The following is a 27,225-nucleotide window of genomic DNA, read 5'->3' as shown; positions in this document are numbered from 1 at the left end:
ATATTTATAAAAACCATAAATTCTCAAACCAAAACAAAAAATTACAGGAACTATACTATAAATTCAAATATACTATAAATAAAATATATCGGTACTTGCTGACATATGCTATTATAATGACAGTTAAATTCTGGACTTGAGCAGCATCTTTCTTAAATTAAAGAAGTCTTTTGTAAGATGTTCGGCCTTTTAGCAAGTATATCACACCTTTTGCATGTGTAAATACTCACTGTTATTTACTACAGGTACCAGTTTATAGAAGAAGCTTTTCAGAACCAGAAAGTGATCATTGAGACTCTAATCACCAAATTGATGGAGAAGACTAAGTACATAAAATATACAGGGAAGCAGATCCAAAACAGGTATGTATTAGTTTTTGGGGTTTTTATATACTCGGGCAATTCTGTATACACGGTAATTTCTTTAAATGTTTAGATCAGTGCATTTTGTACTTCTCTCCTTTTATCCTTCCAGAAAGAGAAGTTCTAAAATCTTCAGTTTGCCGTAGTGACTGCTGCCTGTTTAATGTGTTTGGTTGTCTTAGGTAACTCTGCTCAGCCTGTGGACTTAATGGGCAGCAATAGCTTTGGTGTAACAAAACAACTTATGCAACAAAAAAACTTATGCAATAAAGACTGTAGAAGGCAGTCTTATATTCTCCCCCACCATCAGCACACTTATTTTCTTAGTGGAAATCCCTCTTAGAAAGTGAAAGGTTATGACTCATGTTTTCGTAATGCTTGTGACACATATTTGAAGATTTATGTAACACTTTTATGCTTGGGGCTTTATTCACTCGGTACTACAAACCTGGGAGAAAAATAAATCCGTAAAATGCATGCTGCAGTAGGCCTTTGTAACTGCTCCTTCAGCAGAGTTATCAAAGGCAGTACCCAGGAAGAGTCAACACAGTACAGGATGCTGAGTGCAACTTGAGCTCATCCTCTCTCTTTGCCAGTCTTTGAGGATGGTGGAGATGGAAAAAAAAAACCAGCAGACACCCTTCTCTTCTTTTGCTGCATCTAAGTGGTTATTCTCCCTTGCATCTTAGCAGTAGTGGTTTTCACAATATAAGACTATGCTTTGCTGGTACGAGTTTGAGCACTATTGTTGAAATAGCTAAATTAGAAAATCTGTTTATTGTTTTTGTTTCTGGAGTGCTGTTCTACCTTAGATGGAAATTAGACTTAAACAGTTTTGATTGCCACAGACCATTCCAGGAATGTGCCAGACAATTAAAAATCAAGAATTTCAATTGCAACGAGCATTTAATTTTTATCATTGGCAGATGTCAGTAATTTTGCAGATTTAAGTATAGCATTAGCATTTGCCACCAGTTAATTAATTTTATCATAGGTCACTGGTACTTGCGCTTTCTATTTCTCCCAGTAATTTTCCTGACTGTAAGTATCTGATGGTATATCTATTAATTAGTGCGTATGACAAAGAAATATTGTAGTCTTAGGTGTAGAGGGTTTTTTTTGTACTGTTTGGGGGGGTGGGTTTGTGACTCAAATAACGTTATTTTCTATATTGTCTACTTACAGAATTCTTGAAGTGAATCAGAATCAAAAGCAGGTGGAACAGGATATTAAAGTTGCCATATTTACACTGATGGTAGAAATAAACAAAAAGGGGAAAGCTCTGCTGCATCAGTTGGAGGTAATTTCGTTTCTATCATAAGAAACAAAAATGTCAGTCTTAATATTTTTTGTATGGATTCACATTAAAATAAAATAAATTTCTATCATTAGCCACCTGTGCACGTCCTAAATTCCAGGGTAGAGAGATGTCCCACACAAACTATCTGAGCAAGCGGGGGTTTGGTGGGGGAGAGGAGAGGGGTTTGTTTTTTGGGGCATTGTTGTTGGTTTTCTTGTAATTATTATCTGTGTTCCCTGCTTTGGGAATCAGGGCTGTCTCTGAGCCCAGTTTCTTTCTCCGTGCTTTTGCAAGTCATAATCCTACACATCATGCATGAAAAGTCTTTCCATCAGAATTTTTCATAAATTCACCAATCTAATAACAAATCAAACGAGAGAACTGTCTAGAATGGATACCTAGAAAAATATTACCTCCAGCTGTGTTTTAAAAAGTGTGTGTCTAGAGAGGCACATACATATATGAAAATGTGTCATAAGAGAAAATGGGAATCTGCACAGAAAGTCCTGGTATCTTGAATGAATGTATACTCACTTTTCTGTTTGATAGCTGTGGTCAGGGGGCTGGGGTACTTCTTAAAAGGGCCAAGTGAAACCACTTGATCATTGTGAATTGCAAATATGAAAGCTAATGCCTGTTAACTGTAAATTGAACCCTTTGACTGGAACTGCTTTTCTACTTGCAGACTCTGGCTAAAGAGCATCGGATGAAACTTCTGCAGCAACAACAGGAAGTGGCAGGTCTCTCTAAACAGCTGGAACACGTCATGAATTTTTCCAAATGGGCAGTTTCCAGTGGGAGCAGCACAGCACTACTGTACAGCAAACGCTTGGTAAGGGTAGGAAGATAGCTCTCTCCATTTACATAGCAACTGTAGTTAAGGCAGATACGCACGCACACGCTTGTCAGTAACACTAGGGAATTAGACTTTTTAATGACTTTCTACTAATTGGAATATTTGTGTATAATTTTTCGTGGTTTTCTCTTAAACATAAATACAGAATGTTTCTAATAATTTAGCTCTCTGTTCGTGCTTCTCTCCTGTTACACTACGATAGAATTGTTGTAGATCTGCAGAAGTAGAAACAACTCCTTTTCTCTGGAGAGAAAACCGTGAAGCCATGAAACACTGGGAAAAATGTTACATGTCCTACATAATAATTGAGGTTCTTTTCAGTACTTGTTACAGCTTCTGAATTCAGAGAAATATGGTGTTTATATATCATAGAGCCTGATATCTAGCATTTTAATGCAAAAATTAATGTATTGTTTTGTTCTATCAGACTCATCTTCCACTAAAAGTCTTCAAAAATTGGTAAAAATTGAGACTGAAACAAACAAAAAGCTGACCATGATTTGTCCAGAGGTTACTAGATTGTAATAGCCTGATAATGGAAATCGGTGATAATGTTGAGGAAGGATGCTAGATCCCTTTTTCCCAATTCCTATAGCTGGATCACAAAGCTTTTTCTTGATTTTCGCACTGTTTAGTATAGAACCTACTGGGGTGTGTGGGTTTTGGTTGGTTGGTTGGTTTTGGGTTTTTTATTGTTTTTTGGCGGTGGTGTTTTCTTGGGTTTTTTTGATACTCATGAAAATGCTGCAGGCTATACCAGATAGAAGAATTGGTTTGGTTTTATCAACTTGCTTCAAGTAGTTAAATTCATTTGTCCTGCCTTATACTGCCTCAGCAAGTCATATTTTTTAATGGAATAGAGAAAAAGAGGCATCAAACTGAGTCATGTTGTTTATAATTGCTTAGTGTTGCCACAAAGACTTCTGCTATGTAAGAAAACAAGTTATGTTGCAGGCATCTTAATCTTATAAACAATATGCAGTTGAAGAAAAAGACCATCTAGGCCATAAAGCCTCAGCAAATGAGAAATATTTTTCAAAAGAACAAAGAACAGATGAGCTTTAGGCTCCTGATTTTTTGCTGAAAGTTGGTGTTCTTTGGGAGTTGAGTAGATAACCTGTCTGTGGACATCTGAAAAATCGCTTTGTGAACAGTGGTGCATAGAGGAGCACGTGAGACTTCTGCATTGGCATATCCAACCACTTGAAACTGGGAAGGAGGAAAGCCCATCCGAACTTAAATGCGGAGTTACGGCTAGGAGGCAACATCTGTACATCAGGGAAACAGCGCACTAAACAGTTTGCAGAAAGACATCAGTTTCCCAGCCTGGTCCTCTAGCACAAACAAAACACTGGTAGCTACAACTATTACTGACAGGAGGTAACTACTCTCGTCGTGAGTTTATCTTCAATAGACATGTGTGCACAATAGGGGGAATATATGGAGCAAACTGTGATAAGAACTGTGTGCAACCAACATTGGTGACAGGACAAAAGACTAGAATTTCTGTAGTGTAGTATACTTGATTCTGGTAGTGCACGAAGAAATCCTAGGAAATCAATATTCAAAATAGTGCATTTAAAATTTTCCATTGTCATTAAAAAAACTTAAGTCCTGTGAAATGTTTTTTTTTGTACGTGGTCTAAAACTGACCTGCCTAAAATTGAGAGAAAAAACTTGTAAACTGGAAGCTCTTATAAAATTTCTATGTAAAAAATAACTAGTATAATTTTAAACAGGTAAGAGGATTTTGCCAAGTAAGCCTCTTGAACGTTTCTAGGAAATAATCTATTATTCAAGAAAAATAAGTGTTGAACTCTTTAAGTTTTTCTGTATCTGCTGTGTGTTATTCTAAAATTGGTGCCTGTGTTAGTTTTTTCTAGTGAAACAACTGCAAACAAATATTTTCTTTCTAGGAACTAGATAAATACTGAGCATTTGCTAGAGTATTCTGATTGTGTAACGTAATCATAGTCCAGTCCTGTGGAACCAAGGAACTGGAAAAGTCTGAAAACGTATGTGAATCTGAGAGTTTTCAAAGACAAAGTTTACAAAAGCTGTTCTTTGGGTCTCCGAAGAAAACTTAAATTTATTATAAAGGAGAACTCTCTGGGATACTTGTTGCCAAAAGGATATTTTTTCTTTGAAAGAAAAATGAATGGGCTAACATAGGTTGGGGGACACACGCACAACAATGGTTATGTGAATCTGTACTTCACTTGCAAATGGTTCAAGTTGTTGAATGTAATGACCAAGTTTGTGGAAGGGTATGTCTTTCTACAGGGGAGAAGAATTAATTTTCTTTAGGCTGTAGTTGATTGCTTTTTAAAACTACTTTAGCAGTAAGGGAAAGATGTTGAGAATACCTCTTATCTGTAGCTTGGACAAATTTCTCTCTCTTTTGACATCAGTTCTCTAGGGGCCTGTTCAGGGGTTTTTTTGTTGTTGTTGTTTGGGTTTTTTTGTTTGAGGTTTTTTTTGTGGGTTTTTTGAAGACTTTTTATGCTGTTTGGATACGTGGCTCTGGCCCCAGAGAAAAAAATATTGTTTTGTTCTTGTTCTAGATTACATATCGACTACGGTATCTTCTCCGAGCAAGGTGTGATGCTTCACCAGTGACAAACAATACCATCCAGTTTCACTGTGATCCTAGCTTCTGGGCTCAAAATATTTTCAATCTAGGTATGATGAAGTTTTTTTTAGCCCTTTGGCATCCTGATCCTATTTTGAAAGCAGCTTTCTTTTTGTGAAAATAAATAGCCTGCACACTATTCATTTCTCGGTTTACTTTGTTAGATGTATTTCCTTACCCGTGGAAGACATTTAAGGTGTGTTGTATGGGAGAAAATATTAACAAACTTACCTTGCTTGAATGGTACGTGTGATGGTGAAAATGGCAGCTTTTGGTTTCCTGGGCAATAAACGTGCCCTCTGGCTTCTGAAACAAGGAACACAATCTATAACCCTACTTCACATCCTAAGAAATGATTCCAGAAGTCTGTCTCATTCTGCATCTTCCAGCCCTTTCCTCTACTTCAATTCCATCTTCCAAGGCTGAAACCCACAGCAGCAGCTTAATATGTTCAAGAACCCCCATTTGCTCCTTGTCATGCTGAACAATGAGCCTTGAAGAACTGAGATGAAGAGGAGAATGCCAAAGAAGAACAGAATAACAGGGAAGAGAACACTACTTTTTGACAGTTGTCTGGCTTTTAGATTGTCTTTCCTGAAGTTGTGGAGTGGAATTAAGGAGAAAGCATGTTTTTAGCAGAGTTGGAAATGTACTCCTTCATTATCCTAATAGATTTTGATTTAGTCTCCAAACTGGTCTTTACGTTTCTTCTTACAGCTATAAGTCACTAGGGTTTTATGATACCAGTGAATCCCAGAACCTGGAAGCTTTGCAGGTAGCCTGCTTGTGTGATTGCCTGAAAGCCTGAGTTTGTTGGAGATACGCATCCTAGGAACTCATTAGCTTTGGAGCAGGAATTAAAGCTTAGAGGTATTTTTAGGATTTTGAACTGCTGTCATACTTCCTTTCTCTGTCCACTGTTAGTTTGATGACCATTTTTGTTTTTCTGTCATGTGCCAGAATGCTTTGCAGAACGCCTGTGGGACATTTTCTGCCTTTCATCAGAAAGCGCAGTCAGCTCTACAAATGTACAGAGAGGTGCAAATGTATGTGTCTCTACAAAGGCGGAGAAGGAGTGAGTTATGGCAATGCTTTAAGACGAACAAGCTCTTTCCCCACACACCAGGATGCTGGATGGTAGCAGGGAAATTCTCCAAGTTCTTTCTTTGTAAATAATTTTCTTTGGGAAAGGAATCGAAAGTGAATCTCTTGTTTCCAGAAATGAACTGTCAAGCTGGGTGATGATGACTGTGAACTGCTGCTAAACTGATATGATGCTTGTCAAGAGGGGGCTTTTTCTTCTTATTTGTTTATTTGATGAGCTGCTGAAGTTTGTTCCCTTAAATTCTGAAAAGCTCTGCAACAGAAATGGCAGCTGGATAGATCAGCATAGGAGTTCTTGTATCTATTTAAGTGGTAGACACATTTATCTATCTGTTTCAGAAATCACAACCTTTAGACTGTTAGGTTTATGATCAGATATGTTAAATTTCTGTAGATAAGCCAAATTTAAGAACCACTGGAGGAAAAATAAAATAAAGTCTGAGTAAAGGAACAAGTTACTTTGGGAATAGCTTGAATTCTAGTCAGGCTGCATGTTGCTGACAGTGTGATAGCATCTGTACACTAATAGGATAGCTGTTTACGGATTTCAGAATGTATTTAAGAAAAAAATATAACATTTACAGTGTTTAATTTCACAAATTGTATGATAACCCGTGGTTTTCTAGAGTAATGGAAAGGAATCATTCTCTGTAGTACCTTTGTGTCAGTAGCAATACCACAGATGTTAAGTCTGGAAAGACTTCTGAAGATGTAATTAGACGTGGAGAGAACAGAATAAAAGTGCAGTATAGGTTTGACAGTTGATTGTAGTACAGTCAATACCATTCTTTGTCAAGGTAATTCCTTTTTTAGAGAAAGGAAATAAAACATCTATTTTGACTGTAGTGAAATATTTCATACAGCCGTATATGTGAAACAGTATTATTCATTTGCATTTTTCTCTGCCCACTGTATGGGAAACATTGACTAGGTGTGTTACAGGCTTAATAAGGGGTATTAGGCAATAGGTTGGTAGGTTTTTTCCATTTTGTTTAGCATATTTAATATTTTCGTTAACGTCTGATGTGGTAGAATCATAATTAAAATGTGCGCAACGCCAAAATTACCAAGTTTCAATATGAAAATAGTATTGTTGATGTTGGCTTTCTGCCCTGCTCTGCACTACAATATGTTGGCTTGCCTCTGTGCCTGTGTCTAGATAGGGAACTAGAATGATGCTACTTGCATAGTTTCGCAGGTCTTGGGATGAAAGAGAGGAATATAAAATGCAAGACATTTCCTCCTCCTTCAGATAATCTACCCAAATACGAGCCAGGCTAGACTGCACAAGATCCATAGAGACCGATGGATATGAGAAGTGGCAGAGGCTCCTGCAAAGCAGCCCAAAATCTTGGGGAGAGAAGGGAATATGAGGTGTCCCATCTCCCAGTTGTATTGAAAAGTTGTTGTGCAACCTTCCACAGATCATTGGAATTATTTAACTCTTGGTCTTGGACCATAACTTTCCCTACTTAACTCTGTTTTAAACAAAGAAAGTGTCTTTGTCTTTTCTGGTGCAAACAGTGTGCTATTCCCTTGAATCAAATCAAACTCTGTTCTAATTGCAGTTCATGTTTCTTGGATGAGGTAGCCAGAATTTTACATGACAGTTCCATGTAATCACACTATATATCTCCTCAGATAAAACCTCTCACCCAGCATTAATCCCTGAAAGTTACCTGTCTAGTCAAATTTCCTTCTAAGTCAGTGGAGAGAGATAAAACATCTCCTGGAGGTGCCCATCACATCCTAGAATTGGTGGTGTGTGGCAACTGAGACTATAACTTGAGTATTCCATGATGTTGACTCAGAGGCCAGAAAGGATTGCGATACCTTTAAGCTTTGTGATAGAGTTAAAACATTTTATCAGATGATTGGATCAGGATACTCTTTCCCATTGAAACTTTCCTCCCTTGCTCCTCTGGAGAGGCCAGGACACCTTCCTAGGAGAATCCATCACATAGAGGAGGCTGCAGCACAAGACAGTTTGCTATGAAATGCAACCATTTTTTTTTTTTCAAGGAAACAAGCAAAATAAATGGAGTCCTCTATCTCGTGTTTATCCATTCTTTACAGTACAATAATGAACAATGACCACATGGTATAAAAGGAACTAATTGTGAAAAATAGCATTTCTTCTAACTGCAAAATTTTGGTATTAATTTTATTTATTTTGTTTAAACTAGGTTCTTTGGTAATTGAAGATAAGGAGACCCCACCACATATGCCCAAGAGCCCTGTGATGGAAACAAACTTACAGCCGCCAGGCAGCTTACCTTCAAACCAGCTATCTAAGTTCCCAACGCAGATAAGCTTAGCTCAGCTCCGACTCCAGCACATGCAGCAACAGGTCATGGCTCAGCGACAGCAAGCTCAACGCAGAGCAGGTCCAGTAGGTTTACCAAATCCAAGAATGCCAGGAGCCATGCAACAACCTCCTGCTTCTCATCAGGTAAGTTGTGGCTATTTCCAGAGAAAGTAAAGAAAGATAAGAAAAAAGAAAGAAATTAAGTCTAGGTACATAAAACTTCAGATAGCTTCATCTTTAGCACATGGCTATGTAAAAGGGTTAAGGAACGTTTTCTTTACTGAGAATTGAATGGACATTTTAAACTTGTCTGGCAAAATGCATGGTAGCTCTCGGCCTACTTTTGTTCATTAAAAAAATAAATCATGTGGTATCCAACCATATATAGTGCTGAGCTACATATTTTGATTTTTTGTCAAATGATTAAGAAGTGAATCTGTCATTATTTTTTTTCCAAAGCTGTTTTGCATAAAACTCGGTGATTCTCCCATATAACTTTCAAAGTTGGAAATACTCTCACTGGCTCTTGTGATGTGTCTGCATTTATTATATCAGAATAATTGAAAAGTATCTACTAGGTTTTATTTTTAACGTTGAAAATCAATTTGTGGTGGGATCATTCAGATAAATGGTGTGGTACTATTTCTTTCATCTAATTTGTTCCGAGTTCCAGAAGTTTGAAAGGGCCACTTGGTAAACATTTCTGGATGACAGATTCAACAGATATCAATTCACTTGCATATTTGTTTGTTTGTTTTCATGCAGGCACCTCCGCGCTTGATTCATTTTCAGAACCATAGCCCCAAGTCCAATGGTTCAGCTCTCCCTGCACAACAGATGAGATTTCCCCAACATCAGAACCTACCAAGGCAAGCAGTAAAGCCCAACCCATTGCAAATGGCATTCTTGGCACAGCAAGCTATAAAACAGGTAGAGTTTCTTTCCCTTTTCACTTGCCGTGTAGAAATAAAACATCAAATGTACTTTATATAATCTTACTTTTATATTATGATTCTAGAGTGCTTTTCAATTAGAACAGAGACTGCCTTTTTCTCTATGACAAGATACCCACAGTTTTCTTAATGAGGTAACTGTCAAGTTTCTTTCATTCTGACAGTTCTAAGCAACTGAAGCATTACAGAAGTGAGCCACCGTGGTGTATGTAGGTGTTTCATTTTCTTGTTTGCTATTAATATGATTTCTGGTCACTTATGTGAAACTTAACATGGCCATGGTCTGCACACTACAATCAGTGAAGAGACAAAACAGAAAATCCTGCTATTTAGCTTGATATTAGTGACTTCACTAGGAACCAGGTAAAAGCTTGACTGAAAAGCTATAGCTGCCACCATTCTCCAAAGTATGCCAAATCTGAACTTTTACACATGAGGAGAGAAAAGAAAGTCCACAACTGTGGGACCTCTGCTGAGTAAGACTGATAAATACACAGATACTCAGCAGAAGCAACTGGGGCAGAAGCAAACACGTCATATGTTTTCTGTGTGTTCAGGAAGGCAAATCTTTATCAAAAAGCATATTAACACGAGTTGTTAGGTATGTGGAAGAAAAGAGAAAAACATGTCACTAGAGGTAAGCAGGGAAGAACCAAATGAATCTGATCTGTGACCCGAGAAGTGGAGTAATACCATTCATGTTTGCAATGCTTATGATGTCAGAGAACTAATTCTAACTAAATTGAAGAAAGCTGTACCGTATCTAAGAGAACCTGTAGTAACAAAACCCAAGTCATTTCTGTGCCTTTGAAAAGAAGATTGGCCTGTCTGCAAGCCTTTCTTTCAAGTATTTTCATTATCTAGTAATCACAGAATCACAGAATGTTTCAGGTTGGAAGGGACCTTAAAGACCATCGAGTTCCAACCCCCCTGCTGTGGTCAGAGACGCTTCCCACTAGACCAGGCTGCTCAAAGCCCCATCGAGCCTGGTCTTGATAACTTCCAGGGATGGGGCATCCACAACTTCTCTGGGCAACCTGTTCCAGTGTCTCACCACCCTCACAGCAAAGAACTTCTTCCAAATATCTAATATAAATCTACCATCTTTCAGTTTAAAATTGTTATCCCTTGTCTTATCCTTACACTCCCTGATAAAGAGTCCCTCCCCATCATTCCTGTAGGCCCCCTTTAGGTACTGGAAGGCTGCTATAAGGTCTCCACGGAGCCTTCTCTTCTCCAGGCTGAACAACCCCAATTCTCTCAGCCTGCCCTCGTAGGAGAGGTGCTCCAGCCCTCTCATCATCTTTGTGGCCCTCCTCTCGACCTGCTCCAACAGGTCCATGTCCTTTTTGTGCTGAGTGCTCCAGAGCTGGACTCAGTATTCCAGGTGGGGTCTCACCAGAGCGGCGTAGAGGTAGAATTACCTCCCTCGACCTGCTGTCTTTCTGACAGTAGAAACCAGTAAACAGAATGACTGACTAAAAAGGAATTGAGCAGAGTAAAATTTTGCTTATGGTGGCCATGAAATTCCATTAAAGTAATTGAAAACTGCGTATGCCTAAATGAGAAAGAAATTTAGTCTAACTTGACTGTGCACTTCATATTATGGTGTTAAATGTATATGTGGGTGGAGATCCAGTCAGCATTTCAAATTCTTAATCACTTTAAGTTGTTAAGGGGAAGCACAACATCAAATACTTGGTGGCGTCCAAGTGACACTATAGCTATTTACTTAATAAAGCACTGGAGCAGTTGTGCATTCAGCCTATTATCTGTAATGCTTTTATTTCACTGAAACTGTTACATTTCTCCCACAACACTGTCAATGCACCATGAAATATTAATAGATACTTAACATTGAGATACAGCTTTGAATTTAAGAATTGACATTCATTTCTTCTATTCATAGTTTTCAACTAGGTGTCATCTTCCCTTGTCTTGTAAGATTGGTTCTTGAAATTGGGTAACTTCAGAGTAAATCAGGATTTTATGTTTGAATTCAGCTTCCTGAACTAAGCTTCTTGTTTAACTGCTGATTTAGAACCAGTATGTGCAGTCGATGTGATCTGTTGAAAAAAATAGTGCTGAATTGTGGATTATCCTCTTTTCTTTTCAGTGGCAGATCGGCAGTGGACAAACTTCAACTCCCCTTTCAACTGCAAGCAGCACAACATCTACTCCATCCAGCCCCACAGTCACGAGTGCTGTAGGATGTGATGGGAAGACGTACGGTCCCCCAGTGATAGATCTGAGTTCTCCAGTGGGTAGCTCCTACAATCTACCATCTCTTCCTGATGTAAGTGTGACATAAGAGCGATGTTTTGTGGGTTCTATTTTGAAGTAAGTCTTAATGTTTGTGAGAAGTAGAAACCTTCTAGACTGAAATTCTCGCTCTGTTTGTCAAAAGGAGACAGTTCCAGAAAACAGCAATGGAGGATTGCCTACATTTTGCTGTTAGTATTCAGAACTGTTCTGGGAGACAGCTGTTAGGACAACTAAGAAAAATAACATTGCAGGTTGTAATTGTAATTGACTTGTTTATTTGGATGTTGCATATTTTTCCGTCACCTCCCATAATGATACTAATAAAAATGAGTTAGCTTTCGTTTACCAGTGTCCATAGATAGCACTGTTTGCTGATGGTATTTATGGTAAATTTTTAACATTTTTTAAATACATTTTTAACTCATTGAAGGGGCTATCTTAGGTAGATATTAATTGTTGGTATACTGGATATATTCCATATATCTTTTCCTTTTGGTACTTCTTTTCTTCGTTTATTTAGAACATGCCTTTGGGATGGTGATATCCCATCGTAATGGGATATTTACGTAAGGAGCATCGTAAGATCATCTTTTCTTAAGCTTCTAAACTTCTCTTTCGTAGTTTCTTCTGATACATGTTTGTCAGAGGTCCATGTTGAGTTTTAGTCGGTTGACTTTATTCTTTCAATTAACTGCTGAGCCTATTTTTGTGGTCTAATGTTTGTCGGTAGCTGAGATGTCATGGTTTTCTAGTCATAATTTGCTGTTACTCCCTGTTTCTCTCACTTGCATTTCGTTCTCACCAATAAACTCTCAGATAAAAGTGTTATATTTTTTACATAGAGTACAGAATCACAGTATCTGTCAGAGTTAAAAGGTGAACTACACAACACGATCATGAACTATTGAGTCTGTGAGACATTTTAGCATACTGATTTTTGAGCAGAGTATTATGAACTCTTCTGCTTGTATATGGTTACGTTTATGCTATTAAGATACATGGCCCAAATCACTGCAAATATGCTGACCTAGCAGAGGCTTGTGCATCCACTTCGGATAAGTCTAGCTTATAAATGGAAATGTCAGTGGTCAATGCAGTTGATAACAGTGGACTTGTGAGGTGTCTGGATAACTAAGGAAACTGATACCAAAGTGACCTATTTTCTTATCAAACATGATCTTATGTATTGCAAAAACCCTAACATTTCAAAAGGTCATTTCTCTTGATCAAACCAGATTGTGTAATTTTTGCAGATAGTTAGAATGGTAAATTGGGAGTCCCTAAAACAGAGTTCAGTTGTCTGGCCTGGACTGTGGGTGGAAAGAACAAGTGTTGGTTTGCTGTTTGCATTTTCAGTCAATATGCATGGCCCCTGCCCAGAAGGTATGTGGGACAGATGAAATTGAATGTCCTTTAGGTTCTTCCAGTCCCGTTAAACAGTAGTGGATTAAGGGGTAGTTTGTGTATCTCCTATTACCTTTTTTTAGAGTATATAATGTGAGCATGTCAAAAGAAGGAGTGGAGATAAAAATTCATCTCATGCTTCAGTGTGTGAAAACTACCTGTCTGATGTAAGCCTTCTGTAGCTGATGGAGAAAAACTGGCACTTACAGAATCATCTGATCTTAAAGTACTGTCTGGATTTGGCCATTTCTTTTCTTTTTAGAGAAAAACAAGATGACCTGTTTTAAAGTAATCACTGCACTTTTTGGATAGCATTTTGGTCTTCAACTTCAAAGTAACAGTATGGCAGAAGTGTGGGGTTTTGTTGTTGTTTGGGGGGGGGCGTTGTTGTGGGTTTTTTTTTTCCTTCCCCATACTAACTGTTTCCCCTCTTTTCCCCACCTTTTAGATTGATTGTTCAGGAAACATCACACTGGATAATGTTGTAAGGAAGGATGGCACTGCAGAGCAGAATCAGCCAAAACCCCCTTCAAACAGAACTGTGCAGTCACCAAATTCATCGGTACCGTCGCCAGGCCTCTCAGGTAATTGGAATGTGGTGCAATTTTCTGTTTAAGTGGTGTAATGGTAAAATCCAAAGTGGCAATGTTAACACTGGTATCAGAATTAATTACTTCTATTTCATATCAAAGATGAGAAATATGAAAGTGAAGGCAAAGTTGTGGAAACCCTAGTAGGAGGTAAAGATGGGACAATATTGTAGCACTGTGAACAAAAATAAATGGACAGATCTTAAAAATATGGAGGGAAAAACATAACAGATTTTAGCAAATGGTATAGAAATCCATGGAAAAATGGCACTCACACCAAATTAAAACCTAGAAGCTATGATAAGAGACAAGTATTTGAAAAAGCAAAATAGGATGTAACAGGAGACAGTGGCTACAAGTGGTGCCTTGGGGAGTTCAACTTGGCTATTAGAAAATCTTTTTCACTGGAAAGGTTCTGCAGCACTGACACACATTTACCAGAGAAGTTATTATTATGGGTAGCTAAATGTGGTGGACTTGAAGGACCCAGGGGATTCCTGTCACCATGCCTGGTGGCAATCAGCAGCTGCTCCTTACTCCCTTTTCCCAGTCCGGCCTGTGGTGAGGCTACGTGAGCGTGAATTCCCAATAAGCGCTCATGCAACGTTCGTGCACTCACATGGCGTTCACATGGTTGGGCAGATGAGCTGAAATAGGCAGATAATGCATTCACAGACAGCACAAACAGCCCACTCTGCTTTCGCAGGACTAATGCTCAGCAAAAATGTCCTTCACAAGTCTTTCGACTCTCTGGTCCCCAGACCTTTGGTCTCTCTCATATCTGGCCCCCAGACTTCTTTCTACTCGCCAGCTCATCTGGCTTGAAGTTTCCTAGCAGATTTCCTGAGAGATCTGCTAGAATTTAACAACGTAAGACAAAAACAAACTGCAGTGATCAGATGGAGGGGGCAGCCAGGCGAAGGTACTGACCCATCAGCCTGCTTACATGCAGTGGGCCCTTTTTTAGTCCTCTCCTTGCAGTATTATCCCATGTTTTTCATCCTCATTAATTTATATTAGATGAAATATGGGTTAAATAAATGCCACTGTGGCAGAATTTTTTCCCAAAACTTATGGACTTCTCTGAGTCTCATCTCAGACTTGGCACAGACCCGTGTTTTGTTCTAATCTGATTCTTCTATCCTAGGAGGAGTCAGTGTGACAAACATACACCCTCCAATCCGTTCACCCAGTGCCTCCAGTGTTGGCAGCAGAGAGAGGTAAGGAAAGAGTGGGAGAGAAGAAAATGTAACTTCCACCTCCATAGAACATGTCTCAGTCTCTTCTCTCATTAATGCATGTAGAAGTCAATTTGCCTCACCTTCTCTGCTAACAGTCCAGGCCTGATGGTTATTACAGCACTCTTTGCGTTCTAAAAGTAGTAATTTCATTCGTAATGTATTAATAGCACATCTAAAAATATATTAACTCTGTAAATGATGGCTAGGTTGGCATTATTAAAAGAATGCAAATTCTAAATTAGGTTTTAAATTCAGAAAAATCGGCTAAAGGAGAAAGTTGCATATTGAAAGTCCTCGTGGAACTATAAATGACTTCAGATTCAAGGAAATGATGTTACAGAGAGAGTTATTAAGACTTCTGCCATAATACAGTTAGTTAAGTAAGCATTAGATATCTACTGAGAGTCTACACAAATGTTTTTATCCCTTAGTGATGGAATATTAATGAACAAATAGATTTACACAATGTTGTTTGAAGAGTGCAGATCCATTAATGTGTTCCAATAAATTAGGGCATACATCTGACATGAGATTAATTTTTCATGCAGAGAAAAATCAGATGACATTCATCCTACTTGAATTGGAAATGCAGGTGCTTTTTAATATAGAATACCTTTTGCTCTATTCCATTTACACAGTAAATTCTGTGAAGGACCCTTATGAACTGTTTAAAAGTTTGTCTGAAGAGTTTTTTACTTGCATTTATAAAAATGTGATTCGATCCACTGCTGCTTGAATTAATTTTGTTAAAATTCTTTATTATTAAAAAAAAAGCTGATATTTTTGAGTTTAGTTGTCCATCCTGTTATGACTGAACACATGAAAAAAGACAGATCTAGTTCTAAAAGTGGGGCCCTAGTTTTGATAGAGCTGCAAGACTGTAAGAAACTCTTTCAAGATAATGTAAATATGTGTTTTATCTGGCCTATTCGCTTGAGTGGTTTACAATGATCAGTTCAGCTCTGGAGAAACATTGGCCTTCCCCAAAATCCAGCTGCATCTCTTCCAAAGTGGAATGATCTTCAGTGGAAGTGCTTGTTTGTGTATGACCTAAAAGAAATGGAGATTATTTGCAAATCTTGCACTAATGGGAAGTCAAACCATGAGTAATTCTCTGGTTCTGGAACTGCAGCATTAAAATTTTCCGATTTTGTAATGTCTTTGCAATGTACATCAAAGGAAATAAGCTTGGATGTTGTGTTCTATAGAATTAATACCGTAGTGCTCAGGACTCAAAAGAAGCAAAATAGATCAGCTTCCTGAGGTCTCGGAAAGCATCAGTGTAAAAAGGCATCCCGTTCTGACTCTTAATTTTCATTTTTTCCTACTTTTTTTCTGTCATTTACAGTTCTGGCTCCTCCAGCAGGCCACCAGGAGCTGATTCTACGCATAAAGTCCCAGTTGTTATGTTGGAGCCGATCAGAATTAAACAGGAGTCAAGTGCATCAAATGAGAACTTTGATTTCCCAATTGTTATAGTGAAGCAAGAAACAGATGAGGAATCCCGGCCTCGGAATGTAATATTAACAGTTATAAAGATCTCCTTTCTCTTTGGTGGGGAGGGTATTTTGTATTTATGGGGAATAAAGTAATTTACTGATATTCTGTTGGGGACTTTTTCAGGGGAATACTGAAAAGCTGAAGATACTGGCATAAAAGGAAGAGGTGAAATTCAGAATCAGACTAGTTCTGCTGCCAATTCAATTAGTTAACTAGCATGATCAGACTGCTTTTATCCATTGAAAACCTGGGAAGGCAGGAAATAGCTTGCAAACATCAAATTTTCATGTGATGCTAGGAAGTGTTACAAATCATAGTGCATTAATATGCATATATAAGGTTGCTAGACTTTGGGGGCATTATTTTTTATTACTGGAGCAATAAGCAATAAATAGTCTTTCATAGCTAATTTCTAGTGTTTAGTTGCCTGGTGCTATAGTACGATAGTAATTTTTGCATGTTGCAAGTTGTATGGCTGCTTGCATATAAATTTGTTACTCTGGTCAGTTTACTTGTCATTAGGGTCATGTAAATTCACATAAATATTAAAATCTGTCTTCCTTTGTTTCTTCTTACAGGCCACCTTTTCAAGAAGCATCCTTACTTCATTGCTGTTAGATAGCAATCATAATTCCACTTCTGATGAAGCTGTCTTAAGAACAGATGCGCCGGACAGCACAGATGATCAACCAGGGATACTGCAGGAGAACACATCCAGTGGGAAGACAGGATGGATAGGCCCCCCCCACATCGGGGAGGGCAGAAAAGAGGATGATCCCAATGAGGATTGGTGTGCCGTATGTCAAAATGGAGGGGAGCTCCTTTGCTGTGAGAAGTGTCCCAAAGTATTCCATCTTTCTTGTCATGTCCCTACATTGAAGAGCTTTCCAAGGTAATTAATGACCCCTTCAATTCCATCTAAACTTGGATTAAAAGACATAAGCTTTGTTTCGTGAAACGTAGTACAAGAAGTTTCAGCCTCCAAGGAAGCAGTGTCTTCTTTGAAGTCTTGAATCCAGAAAATTGGAATTTGCATTGAAACTCCAGTTTAAATTTAGAGGTTTGCAGCCACAACAATAAAACTCTTCACTTATTTGGCAGTTAAGCAAGATCACTTATATCAAGGGCATCTATTACTGAAATTGGGCCACAGAATTACCAATCTGTTATAAAATGTTTTAAGAGTGACAGAAAAAATTTACATTTCTTTAATAGTGATAACAATAATAATTGTAACAAACAACAACTTTAAAGAAAAATCTAAGCTAATATAGTATTAAATATATTACTTTCTGTAGTGCTAAACATGACTACAGTCCAAGCATGGGATATAGTGACTGACGTCTTGTGGTAGCATCTTGTTCAACGTTGAAATAAGCAGTAGGTTTTCTTGATTGGCTGTTACAAAACAGCTACTCAGTTTCTTGATTTTCAAAATACAGTCTTAATTGTCATTCGCTTCTGGAATTAGTGTCTTTGGTTAAAATAAATGGCATTTTGCAGTGTTCCAACTCGGAAATGCCACGCATTAAGCTTATTAGTATTAAAGGATAGAAACATCTGTCATAACATGTTCATTGTTTAATGCTTTTGTAAATATTAGGTTTTTCTTATTAAATATCAGCATAGTTTGCTGGTGTAAAACATTTGGATAGCAACTTAGTTTAGTACATTCATCGTCTCTGTGGTACTCTGAACAAGCGTACTTCTGCAAGCATATCTACTCTTTTCCCTTTTGAAACTTCAAATTACATTTGGGGTTTTTTTTTAAATAAAATACGATTTTATGTTACAGCTTTGTGCCATAAGCAAAACCCAGTAAAGTTACAGCAGGCACTTAAACTAATAAAAATTTGTGCCTTTCTGACAATAAAAAAAAAATCTTTAAGCAGGTATAAACTATATTTACAAGCCTTTGTTTCTATTAAAAGCAAAGCTCCAAGAATAAGTATTTAAAATTTTTCTTTTTTACTGGATCATTCTGTGGAAACTGAGATGATGATGTCCAGGGGAGGGGCAAGGGAGCCAAAACCAACTTTTCTGACAAGTGCTCAGAGCTGTAAAAGTGCGTATTAATACAAGTGTTCCTGGACTTCAGAGCCATGGTTAGCTTAATTTTTCTCCTGGCTTCTGATGTATGTGTCAGGTTTTTGTTCTCATTTTGTGTTTTTTTGGGTTTTTTTTCAGCTGTAACAAACACTCTGCTTAACAAACTTTGGTCTCTTAGCATTAGTTTGTTCAAACGCACAAAATAATTCCTTTATTATTGTATCAGCATTGTCAGTCTACTTCTTTCATGATTGCTTTTTGTTCTTGCTTCAGGTGGATAGATCAATTTCCCCTATATATTTACAACGTCACTGCATCTTTTTTCCTTCACTCCAATGCACCACACTTTCTGATTCTTGGATATTTAAATGCATCATTCCGCCGTCTTTCATGTTTCCTGTTTTCTTGTATCATATGATATTTAGATCATGGCCTGTATCTGTTTTTGTATATCTGCCACGTCATTTCTGTGATGCTAGTCCAGGCACAGAGGTGACAGTGTCATATAAAGAACTCCATCAACTTAAGACAGTAAAAGATAAAAGTCTCTTTGAAGAAAGATGCCCATTATTCAGTACTCTATGCTACGACTAACAGATGGTGGAAATCTTTGGATTACTCTGAATAAAAACCAGTAAGATTTTTTTGTTAACTTGGAAAGTCTTCTGCCTTACTACCAAAATGAATTAAAAGGTACTTTGGAAACTATTTCCCATTTGCAAAGATATTATTATTACAACAGACCTCTGAGTAAATAAATACACGCAGTTAGATCTCATAACTGGGTATTGCTGAATTCTGTCTGCTATGTAAGAAGTACAATTCAGCCCTCTTGTGGTTGACTGCAAGCATGCATGTTTCTATGGTTGTGGAGAACTATATTAAAAACATAATCTCTTTATAGGTTTTTCAAAACTTTGAGGTTCACAAATCGTATTAGAGAATCAGTAAGCAGAACTAATTTTCTCATAATCTTATGCTTTTACGTAAATCCATAGGGTTTTCCTAAATTAACTGATACAATTGTGAACAGTTCAAAATTTTAGGGAGTGAAGAATTTCCAGTTTTCAAAAAAACCTTGTCGAGGGTAATCTATATGGAGTTAATAATATGTTGTAGATCAAGCTTGTGGAGAGAATATATAGTTCTCACCATGTAGCATAACGCTTTTCCTTCCCTTTGGCCTATACGATTCCTTCAGTCTCTCTGTAGTTAGGAAATGGAACTCTTAATAGTCCTTTGGTTGAATCCTGTGAGCTCAAGTGAAAAAGTTCAGTACTTAAAAAGGCAGACACCATTTTTCTTTTATGACAAACCATTTTTCTGTTATGATACCTTAAATGACGCCAGTGCCATTAAAAAGGAAACAAAGTTCTAAGAAAGCATCTTTACCAGCAGTCTCTGCCTTTTGTAGCGTTTAAAAAAGACACCACCAACACAACACGCGATGCAGAAAAAAACATCCCGCAAATGAGGAGCTTATCCAGAAATATGTGGAAAGCCTTTTGTCAAGAGTGTGTTACATCACTGAGGTCAATGTGTCTGTTTGTCCTCTTTAGTGGAGAGTGGATTTGTACATTCTGTCGGGATTTGTCCAAGCCAGAAGTTGAATATGACTGTGATAAACCCGCTCACAGCTCTGAAAAAAGAAAATTGGACGACACTGTGGGTTTGGCGCCAATAGACCGTAGGGTAAGGATAAAATGAGTACTGTCTTGCTGCTTCTTGTATTCTGAAATGTATGCGTATTTTAAAAAGTGGTGGTAAAAAATGAGAATTAAGTTTTTAAATAATATCTGAGATCAAGGCTGCCTTCGTGTGAACATGCTGAAAACACACGCTGGATGTCTGAGAAGCGGTTGTGATCTGGTGCTCCAAACTGAGACGGTGTTGTAGGAATTACCGAGTGCTGTTTCTAACAGAGCTCTCGTACACAGAGCCCTTGCATTGAGATTTTTTTTTTTTCTCCGTTTGTGCTTTCCAAATTTGGCATAGATTGACATTATCAACTAATGGTTTTAGTCTTTAAAGCACTTTGTCAACATCCTTTGAAAAAATTAAGGTAGCTCATTCACAATGAATATATAGAGAGATGCAATATTGATCCTGCAGAGATTAACACAAGTCACTGGGTATAACTGCTGTCCTTTTGCAGCTTGAAATGTTCTGATGGAAAAGTTACAAAGCAAGCAGTGGGTCTCCAACTTTTGTTTTTCCCTTAAACTTCAGAGTTAAAAAAAAAAAAAAAGCCTTTGAGCAGACGGTTGAACTGCTTGACAGAATCTTTTGGATTCTTGAGGTTTTGGGGGGTTTCTTGCCTTTTTTGAGTTTTGAGCTGCACCGGGAACTTTCAGCAGTGTTTTACTTGGTTTCAGTTGGCAACTTGTCTAAATACACTGAAATTAGCATTTTATTTGGGGTCTTAGTCTACCTGTAGAACCATTATTTATATGTGCTGCTGTCTAAAAGGAAAAAATCTAGCCCTGTTTGCATTTTGCTTTAAATGTAAGTTATAAAAATGTAAGATAAGTCCTGTAAATATTCTGATAAGGGATCAGCAAGCATAAAATCACACGAAACTGTTTTTAGAATCTCTTTCAAGGTTCAAGATCCAGTTTAATATATTTGGATACACAAAGAAAAGATATTCCTTCCTGCTGCTAACAGAAAGCACTGTAGGCTTTGCAGTTACAGAGCGGTTATACCCAGATCGGGAAAAATACTACTGCTGTTTCTGAATATTTGTAAAGCACTAGGAGCCACACATGCTTTTTTATTCCCTGGAATGTATGCTGGGCTCAGCAAATTATGAATAACGCTGTTAGTAATTGTATGAGGTTTCATAGCACGCATTTGAAAGTTGATAATGATATATCTGTTGCAGAGAAGGAATACTGTAGGCCACTAGTTATGACAGTTAATGTTGCTTCCAAACACAGTTCCTGTGCTCACTTTTCTGCTTAGGGGCTGGGGAGTACTGAGCATCTGTTTTGTATTCTCTGTAGTTTGTTATTTTAGAACAAATCACGTAGGATCCTCTAATTACTTGGGTATCTATTTTTCTTGACACAGAAGTGTGAAAGACTGCTGCTATACCTCTACTGTCATGAAATGAGTCTTGCTTTTCAAGATCCGGTTCCTCCCACAGTATGTACTTCACTTCTTTCCATTTTATGTTAGTAGCATAATTGGCAAGTTTCTGGTGGCATTTTTATGTCCTATCACGGTCCAGATTGGGAAGTTAAGTTTCCCAGACATTGAGTGTATTAAACATGTTTAATTTTATTAGAACTAACTGAAGGGGAGTTAAAATTTGAAACATTGGGTTGGAAAGGGTTTTCCTAGTAAAATTCCACAAGAACTGATGTTACTGAATACTTCAAAAATAGACACAAAATGTAAGCTCTAACACGGTCTGCTGATTTCACAATGTTGAGTGATATCAGTAAAAAAGTGAATTGGGTTGTTTGTTTTTGTTTTTTTTTTTTAAATTACCTGATTTTGAAAATTAAGGTACTCCATATTAGTAATATGAAATTGAATTTCTTATTATTAGCTTGAAATGTGTTAGTTTAAAAAGGTAAACAATAGCTGGGTGCGTTATAAGTCCAAGGATACACAAAGACTTACTAGCATGATCAGATGAAAAGTACCTCTTTTATGTTCTTCAATACAAGCCAATGGGAAAAGAATTCATCAATAAGTAATATGCTCCTATGCACCCCGATTATTTAATTTGAATAAGAATTTTTATTCTGAAGAACATTCCACAAAGTCTAATAAGAAATGGCACAAGGGATTAATTTAATACTCATATGATGGTCATGTATTACTAAATTCATATGAATTTTGTATTATATTCACATTTAGTATTATTCACATTAAAATGTGAATCTAGGAAAAAAGTATAAAAATATCATCATTGGGTTTCATATCTTATTTTCTGATTTCTAATTCTTTCTAAAGAAAGAATAAATCTTAATCCTACAACCACAGTTTGAGTGCCAAAATCATTGATATCTCTGAAATACTCCACCATTTCCAAGGACGTATTTCATGACCAAAATTAATTTTAAGCAACCCACATACCATCTCCATTTGAGTGTGTTGCCAAAGTTGTCATATGGTGGTCCTTAGAGTGAAACTTAATAGATGGTTCATTTGACTACATCCAAAAATAATGCCCAAATCGGTTGCTCTATCATATATAGTCAATGTAGGTAGGGTTTTTATTTGTTTTTCTTTTATTTTAAAATAGGCTTTGGAAGGAGTATATTTTAGCCAGCAAAACTAGCATATGTCACTGTTACTCCAGAAACTGTCTGCATATATATAAAAAGTACAATTCTTACATCTTAGAATTATACTTTGAAGATGTGACTAAATCTTGCCCTCTCCCTCAGAGCTAAAGGTTTATAAAACAATAAATAATGAACATGACTGCATTTGGTAAAAAAAAAAAAAAAAAAAAAAATCTATTCTCCATTTAGGTTCCTGATTACTACAAAATAATCAAAAAGCCTATGGACTTGTCAACCATCAAGAAAAGACTTGAAGTGACCAATTCATACACAAAGCTGGAAGATTTTGTGGCCGATTTCAGACTGATTTTCCAAAACTGTGCTGAATTTAATGAGGTTAGATGCTTTTATCTGGTTTTGTAGGCTTAGTTGCTTTCAGGAAAACTGCAGTGGGGGTAGAACTTACGACACAAGAACTTATTGTATGAAACTTATTTTGATTGTGAGGCTGCAGTGAAACCATAGATCACATTTGAAACTACTGTGGTGTTAGAAGACTATGCAGTGGAGATCCTTCCATAGGAGGAAGGAGGATTGTAACAAACAAGCTAGCTGAATGGCAGGACAGCAAGTTAAGAATAGGACAATTATTTATTGTAGAAGTTAATGGTGGGCATTTGGTTTAAAAATTGTTTTAATCCTCCTTGCCTCAAATCTGAAATTGAGTGGGATTTTCATTCTGGGAGGTCTGTACTCACCCTTGTGATTTCTAGTTGTATTGTTGAGTGATTGTTATTAATCCCTCACTGCACATAAGGGAACACATGGTGAAAAAGGGATGCAGGTACCGAGTGGACCACAAAAAGAGAGAGAATTACAGTGGGAATTAAAGGCTTCTCTGAGTGGCCCCAGTGAGGTTCTCATCCCGTCACTTTTGATACTTCCTGCCATGGTGACCTCCGCTTCAGGAAACTGATCAGCCATGGTGGCTATGAATGAGTTCAGGACTGCCTGGTCTTCCAGGTCATGATGATCATCTATCCTAGTAATATTTTTCACCGCAATGAAAAAAAGTCTGTAGGCTACAGAAATTCTAGCATTTCAAGCAGTCGTTCCTAAATACTTTAACACCCCGAAGGCATACCTATGTATTTCACAGTATAACCCAACTTTTTTTTTTTTTTTTTTTTAAAGTCAGGATTTAAGAGTTTTTAGAATCTATGCAGCTTTCAGAACCCAGGCAGTATGGCTTTTGCAATAGGCTTCTGTGATAATCCATCAGAGAAGAAAGTTGTTGAGGGTGTTGGCCAAAATATCTACCCTTGCCCTCTGTTTTGCAGGCTTGTGCTCTTTGGGACCATGTGTTCCACAGGTGCCATTCTTACTGCCGATTTATTTTTTTGTAGTTTGCAAAAGCACCTAAGATACCTAGTGTGATCTGTGGATAAAGCTATTTTGTGATGCATTGATGTTGTTAATTCACCCCACAGCCTGATTCAGAAGTGGCCGATGCCGGCATGAAACTTGAAGCGTACTTTGAAGAACTTCTAAGCAACCTTTATCCTGAGAGAAAGTTCCCTGTACAACCCAGCTGCCAGAGTGAAAAAGATAATCCAGAACTTACTGATGACTCGGATGATGACTTTGTGCAGCCCCGGAAAAAACGCCTCAAAGGAGAAGACCGTCAGTTGCTTAAATGAGCTGTATGTGTTACTGCGGAACGTTTTTTAAAAACTAAGAATATTTATCACTGTTAATTGTAAAAAGGGGAAAAACCACAACTGCTTTGACTTGTAGGTTTGTGGATATTTACTGGACTTTCTACCCCTTGTTTGAAACACAAATCTAATGGAGATCAAGGCATATGGAGAGCTTTTCTGGAGTTCCAAACTTCCATCATACTTCTGGAGCAGCACAGAAATTGCCACTTTCGTGGGGTGACAGCTGTTTAACTTTACTTTGAGAATGAAAAGAAGTTTGTACAGAATTGAACTTTAAAACATTACATGGGTTCAACATGTGGCTTTCTGAGTTTGAAAAAAATGTGATCTCACCAGACTTTTAATTTTACCAAAGGCATGTGGCTGGCCATAATTTGATTTCTTTGTACTGTATTTAACACAAGCCATGAAAACAGATGGTGTAATATTATTGTCCTGCAATATTGACTGGTACAACAAAAGTGTAGTTGCCCCCAAAGAAGTTACTGGTAATTTTAAAATGTAAGGGAGAGTGTATTAAAAAGAACTTTAAAAAAAAGAAAATAATTTGTTTGAGAGTTTTTAATGGAGGAAGGAAAGGACAGAGTACTTTGTATTGTGCTATTTTGCTCACCACTGGCAAGAAACAATGGTGTTTCTGTACTATTTTGTTTAAAGGAGTCTCAAGTTTGATGTGCCTCTGTTTAATGGAGTCGATGTCAAAGTCTCAAAGGGAAAGATGTTTGCTTGCAACTGTCAGTCAGTCTTTGTGTATGTTTAGAGAGGGGGGAAAAAAGCATCCTTTCTGTCCGCAGGCCCTTGTTATTTTTCGAAATTTCTAAATATGTTGTCAGAATGCAACCAGCATCATTATTCACTTGGAAGTACGCAAGTTTGAAGAGGCAAAGAAAAAAGAACTTCAAACCTTCCCTGTTAAAATCACCAGAAGGTGAGGAAGAATTACCTCTTCTTGTTCTGCTACTTTCCAGAAGCACTGACAACAATATAGATGGTTGTTTTCTGCCCTCAGAGCTTGAAGAGGTAGAGAAGTACTTGTTTATGGTTGCTCCAATGATTGGTTTATACTCTTCATTTATGACGTCTTAAATGAAAACTGAGTTTTCAGGAGAGCAGGCAGTCTTTTGGATTAATTGAGCTCCGATTGTGCCAGAATTTTGCAGGTGGAATTGTGAAGACATCTGAGCGTACACAAGCCTGCTTTTGACTTGCTGTGTAGCACTGATGTGGTGCTGTGGAGAGATCATTGAAGAGACGAGACACAAGTGCTGCTTGTGCCTCCTTGCTGTGTACATATGCACACAGAAAAAGGCCCTTTTTTTTGCTTCTCACCAGATGAGATACTGCCATGATCACGTGGTTAATTTTTAAGCTGCCCAGAGTAACCATTTATTTTTCCCTTTTCCCTTCCTTATTTTTTGGGAGTGTGTTTGCTTTATTTTGGGTTTGTTGTTTTTTTGTGTAAAGCTCTTACTGCCTGAAGAGAGTTGCCTGTAGCAGGAGTTTTACCATCCCAGACACCCAGGAAAAAAAAGGAAGAGAGGTGAAGGAGCCCAGCAGGATGGTGAGGGGAAATCATTCTAACAAAACAGGCGTGATCAGTGCGCACTACAGTAGCACAGGCTTAAGAAATAAGAGGCACTGCCATTGCAACATTTGAAGTCTTAAAGATCTAACAGTGCCTAGGAGTCTTAAGTACCCTGTCACCTAGAGACACTGCCACCAAGTTTAACGGTGCTTCCAGAGGAAGATGCTGCGTGTTTCACTGAACCGTAAGTTGTGAGCACAGATTTATTAGGAGGCTTAGTGCATTTCGAGCTGAAGTTAAGACACCTACACAGCTTCACGTTCAAGGTGTTCTCCCAGTGGAAAATTCTGGGGAGAGGAGTGTAGATGTACTCCTGCAGTCCAGTTACTTATCTGTCTGCTGTAAACTGTTTGAAAATGTCTCTGTCTAAATAATCCACTGGAAAAATCTGACTCAGCTTTCATTTTGTCGTCTTGAATGTCTAAGAATCTTCAGAAATTGTCTTTAAAGGGAAGTACTATATTTTTTCAAGCTGCTGTGGCAAAAACTGTATCTACTTTATGTATTTTCCCCCCTTTTGGTGGCTGTTTCCCTTTTTAGTTTTTTGGTTTATTTTTTTCTTTTTTTTTTTTTTCCTCTGTGTGTGTAATGTCACTAGTAATAGCACTAGTAGTAAAGAGCCTTCATCTCACTTCACAGGACAGGTAGAAGGCATCTATTTCTTGAATCATAAGAAAGGGAACGTCCTTGAGAAATTTGCCATTTGCCTATACAAATCATAGCTCTTATGCTGTTCAATAACAATTTTTAATAATGGAAATGGTATGGAGAAGCAATCAACATCAAATGCAGCTCACAGGAAATGACAGATTCCAAAGGTTTATTTTTCTTTCCTCCCCAATCCAACATCAAACGCTCACTTTCATTTTACTTGCTAAAAAGGGAAAAGAAAAAAAAGACATAAAATTAATAAAATGCACATGAAAAACCAACAGAAACGGATACAGGGGAAAATAATATGCATTTGGATATGTCCAAAAGGTCTCTCCTCTGATTGGCAATCGCCATGACTGCTTTGAGAGGACTGATGCTGTCATAATAAACTGAAACAAGAGCAGATACGCTTTTTAAATGTCGTTATCTAGATTTCACAAAAATTTACTTATATACTTCT

General features: G+C 37.6%; 1 protein-coding gene across 2 annotated transcripts in view; it reads left to right on the top strand.

Moving 5' to 3' along the window:
- TRIM24 (tripartite motif containing 24) overlaps positions 1–27,188 on the top strand; it is a 65,323-nt gene extending 38,135 nt beyond the window's left edge. The window contains exons 5-19 of one of the 2 annotated variants that reach the window (XM_074582080.1): positions 246–362; positions 1,548–1,662; positions 2,348–2,494; positions 5,083–5,200; positions 8,441–8,706; positions 9,328–9,492; positions 11,632–11,811; positions 13,633–13,768; positions 14,922–14,994; positions 16,364–16,532; positions 17,094–17,407; positions 20,124–20,256; positions 21,637–21,711; positions 23,055–23,201; positions 24,296–27,186. In XM_074582080.1, the coding sequence (XP_074438181.1) occupies positions 246–362; positions 1,548–1,662; positions 2,348–2,494; positions 5,083–5,200; positions 8,441–8,706; positions 9,328–9,492; positions 11,632–11,811; positions 13,633–13,768; positions 14,922–14,994; positions 16,364–16,532; positions 17,094–17,407; positions 20,124–20,256; positions 21,637–21,711; positions 23,055–23,201; positions 24,296–24,505 (2,365 nt within the window). In that variant the 3' untranslated portion in view covers positions 24,506–27,186. Of the gene's footprint in view, positions 1–245; positions 363–1,547; positions 1,663–2,347; positions 2,495–5,082; positions 5,201–8,440; positions 8,707–9,327; positions 9,493–11,631; positions 11,812–13,632; positions 13,769–14,921; positions 14,995–16,363; positions 16,533–17,093; positions 17,408–20,123; positions 20,257–21,636; positions 21,712–23,054; positions 23,202–24,295 lie in introns of both variants that reach the window. The other variant, XM_074582089.1, reaches the window with a different exon arrangement.
- The last annotated feature ends 37 nt before the right edge of the window (positions 27,189–27,225 follow it).

Source organism: Larus michahellis, chromosome 1 (assembly GCF_964199755.1).
Source record: "Larus michahellis chromosome 1, bLarMic1.1, whole genome shotgun sequence".
Lineage (NCBI taxonomy): Eukaryota > Metazoa > Chordata > Aves > Charadriiformes > Laridae > Larus > Larus michahellis.
The sequence above is the reverse complement of the archived record's forward strand: the minus strand, read 5'-3'. Positions and strand labels throughout refer to the sequence as shown.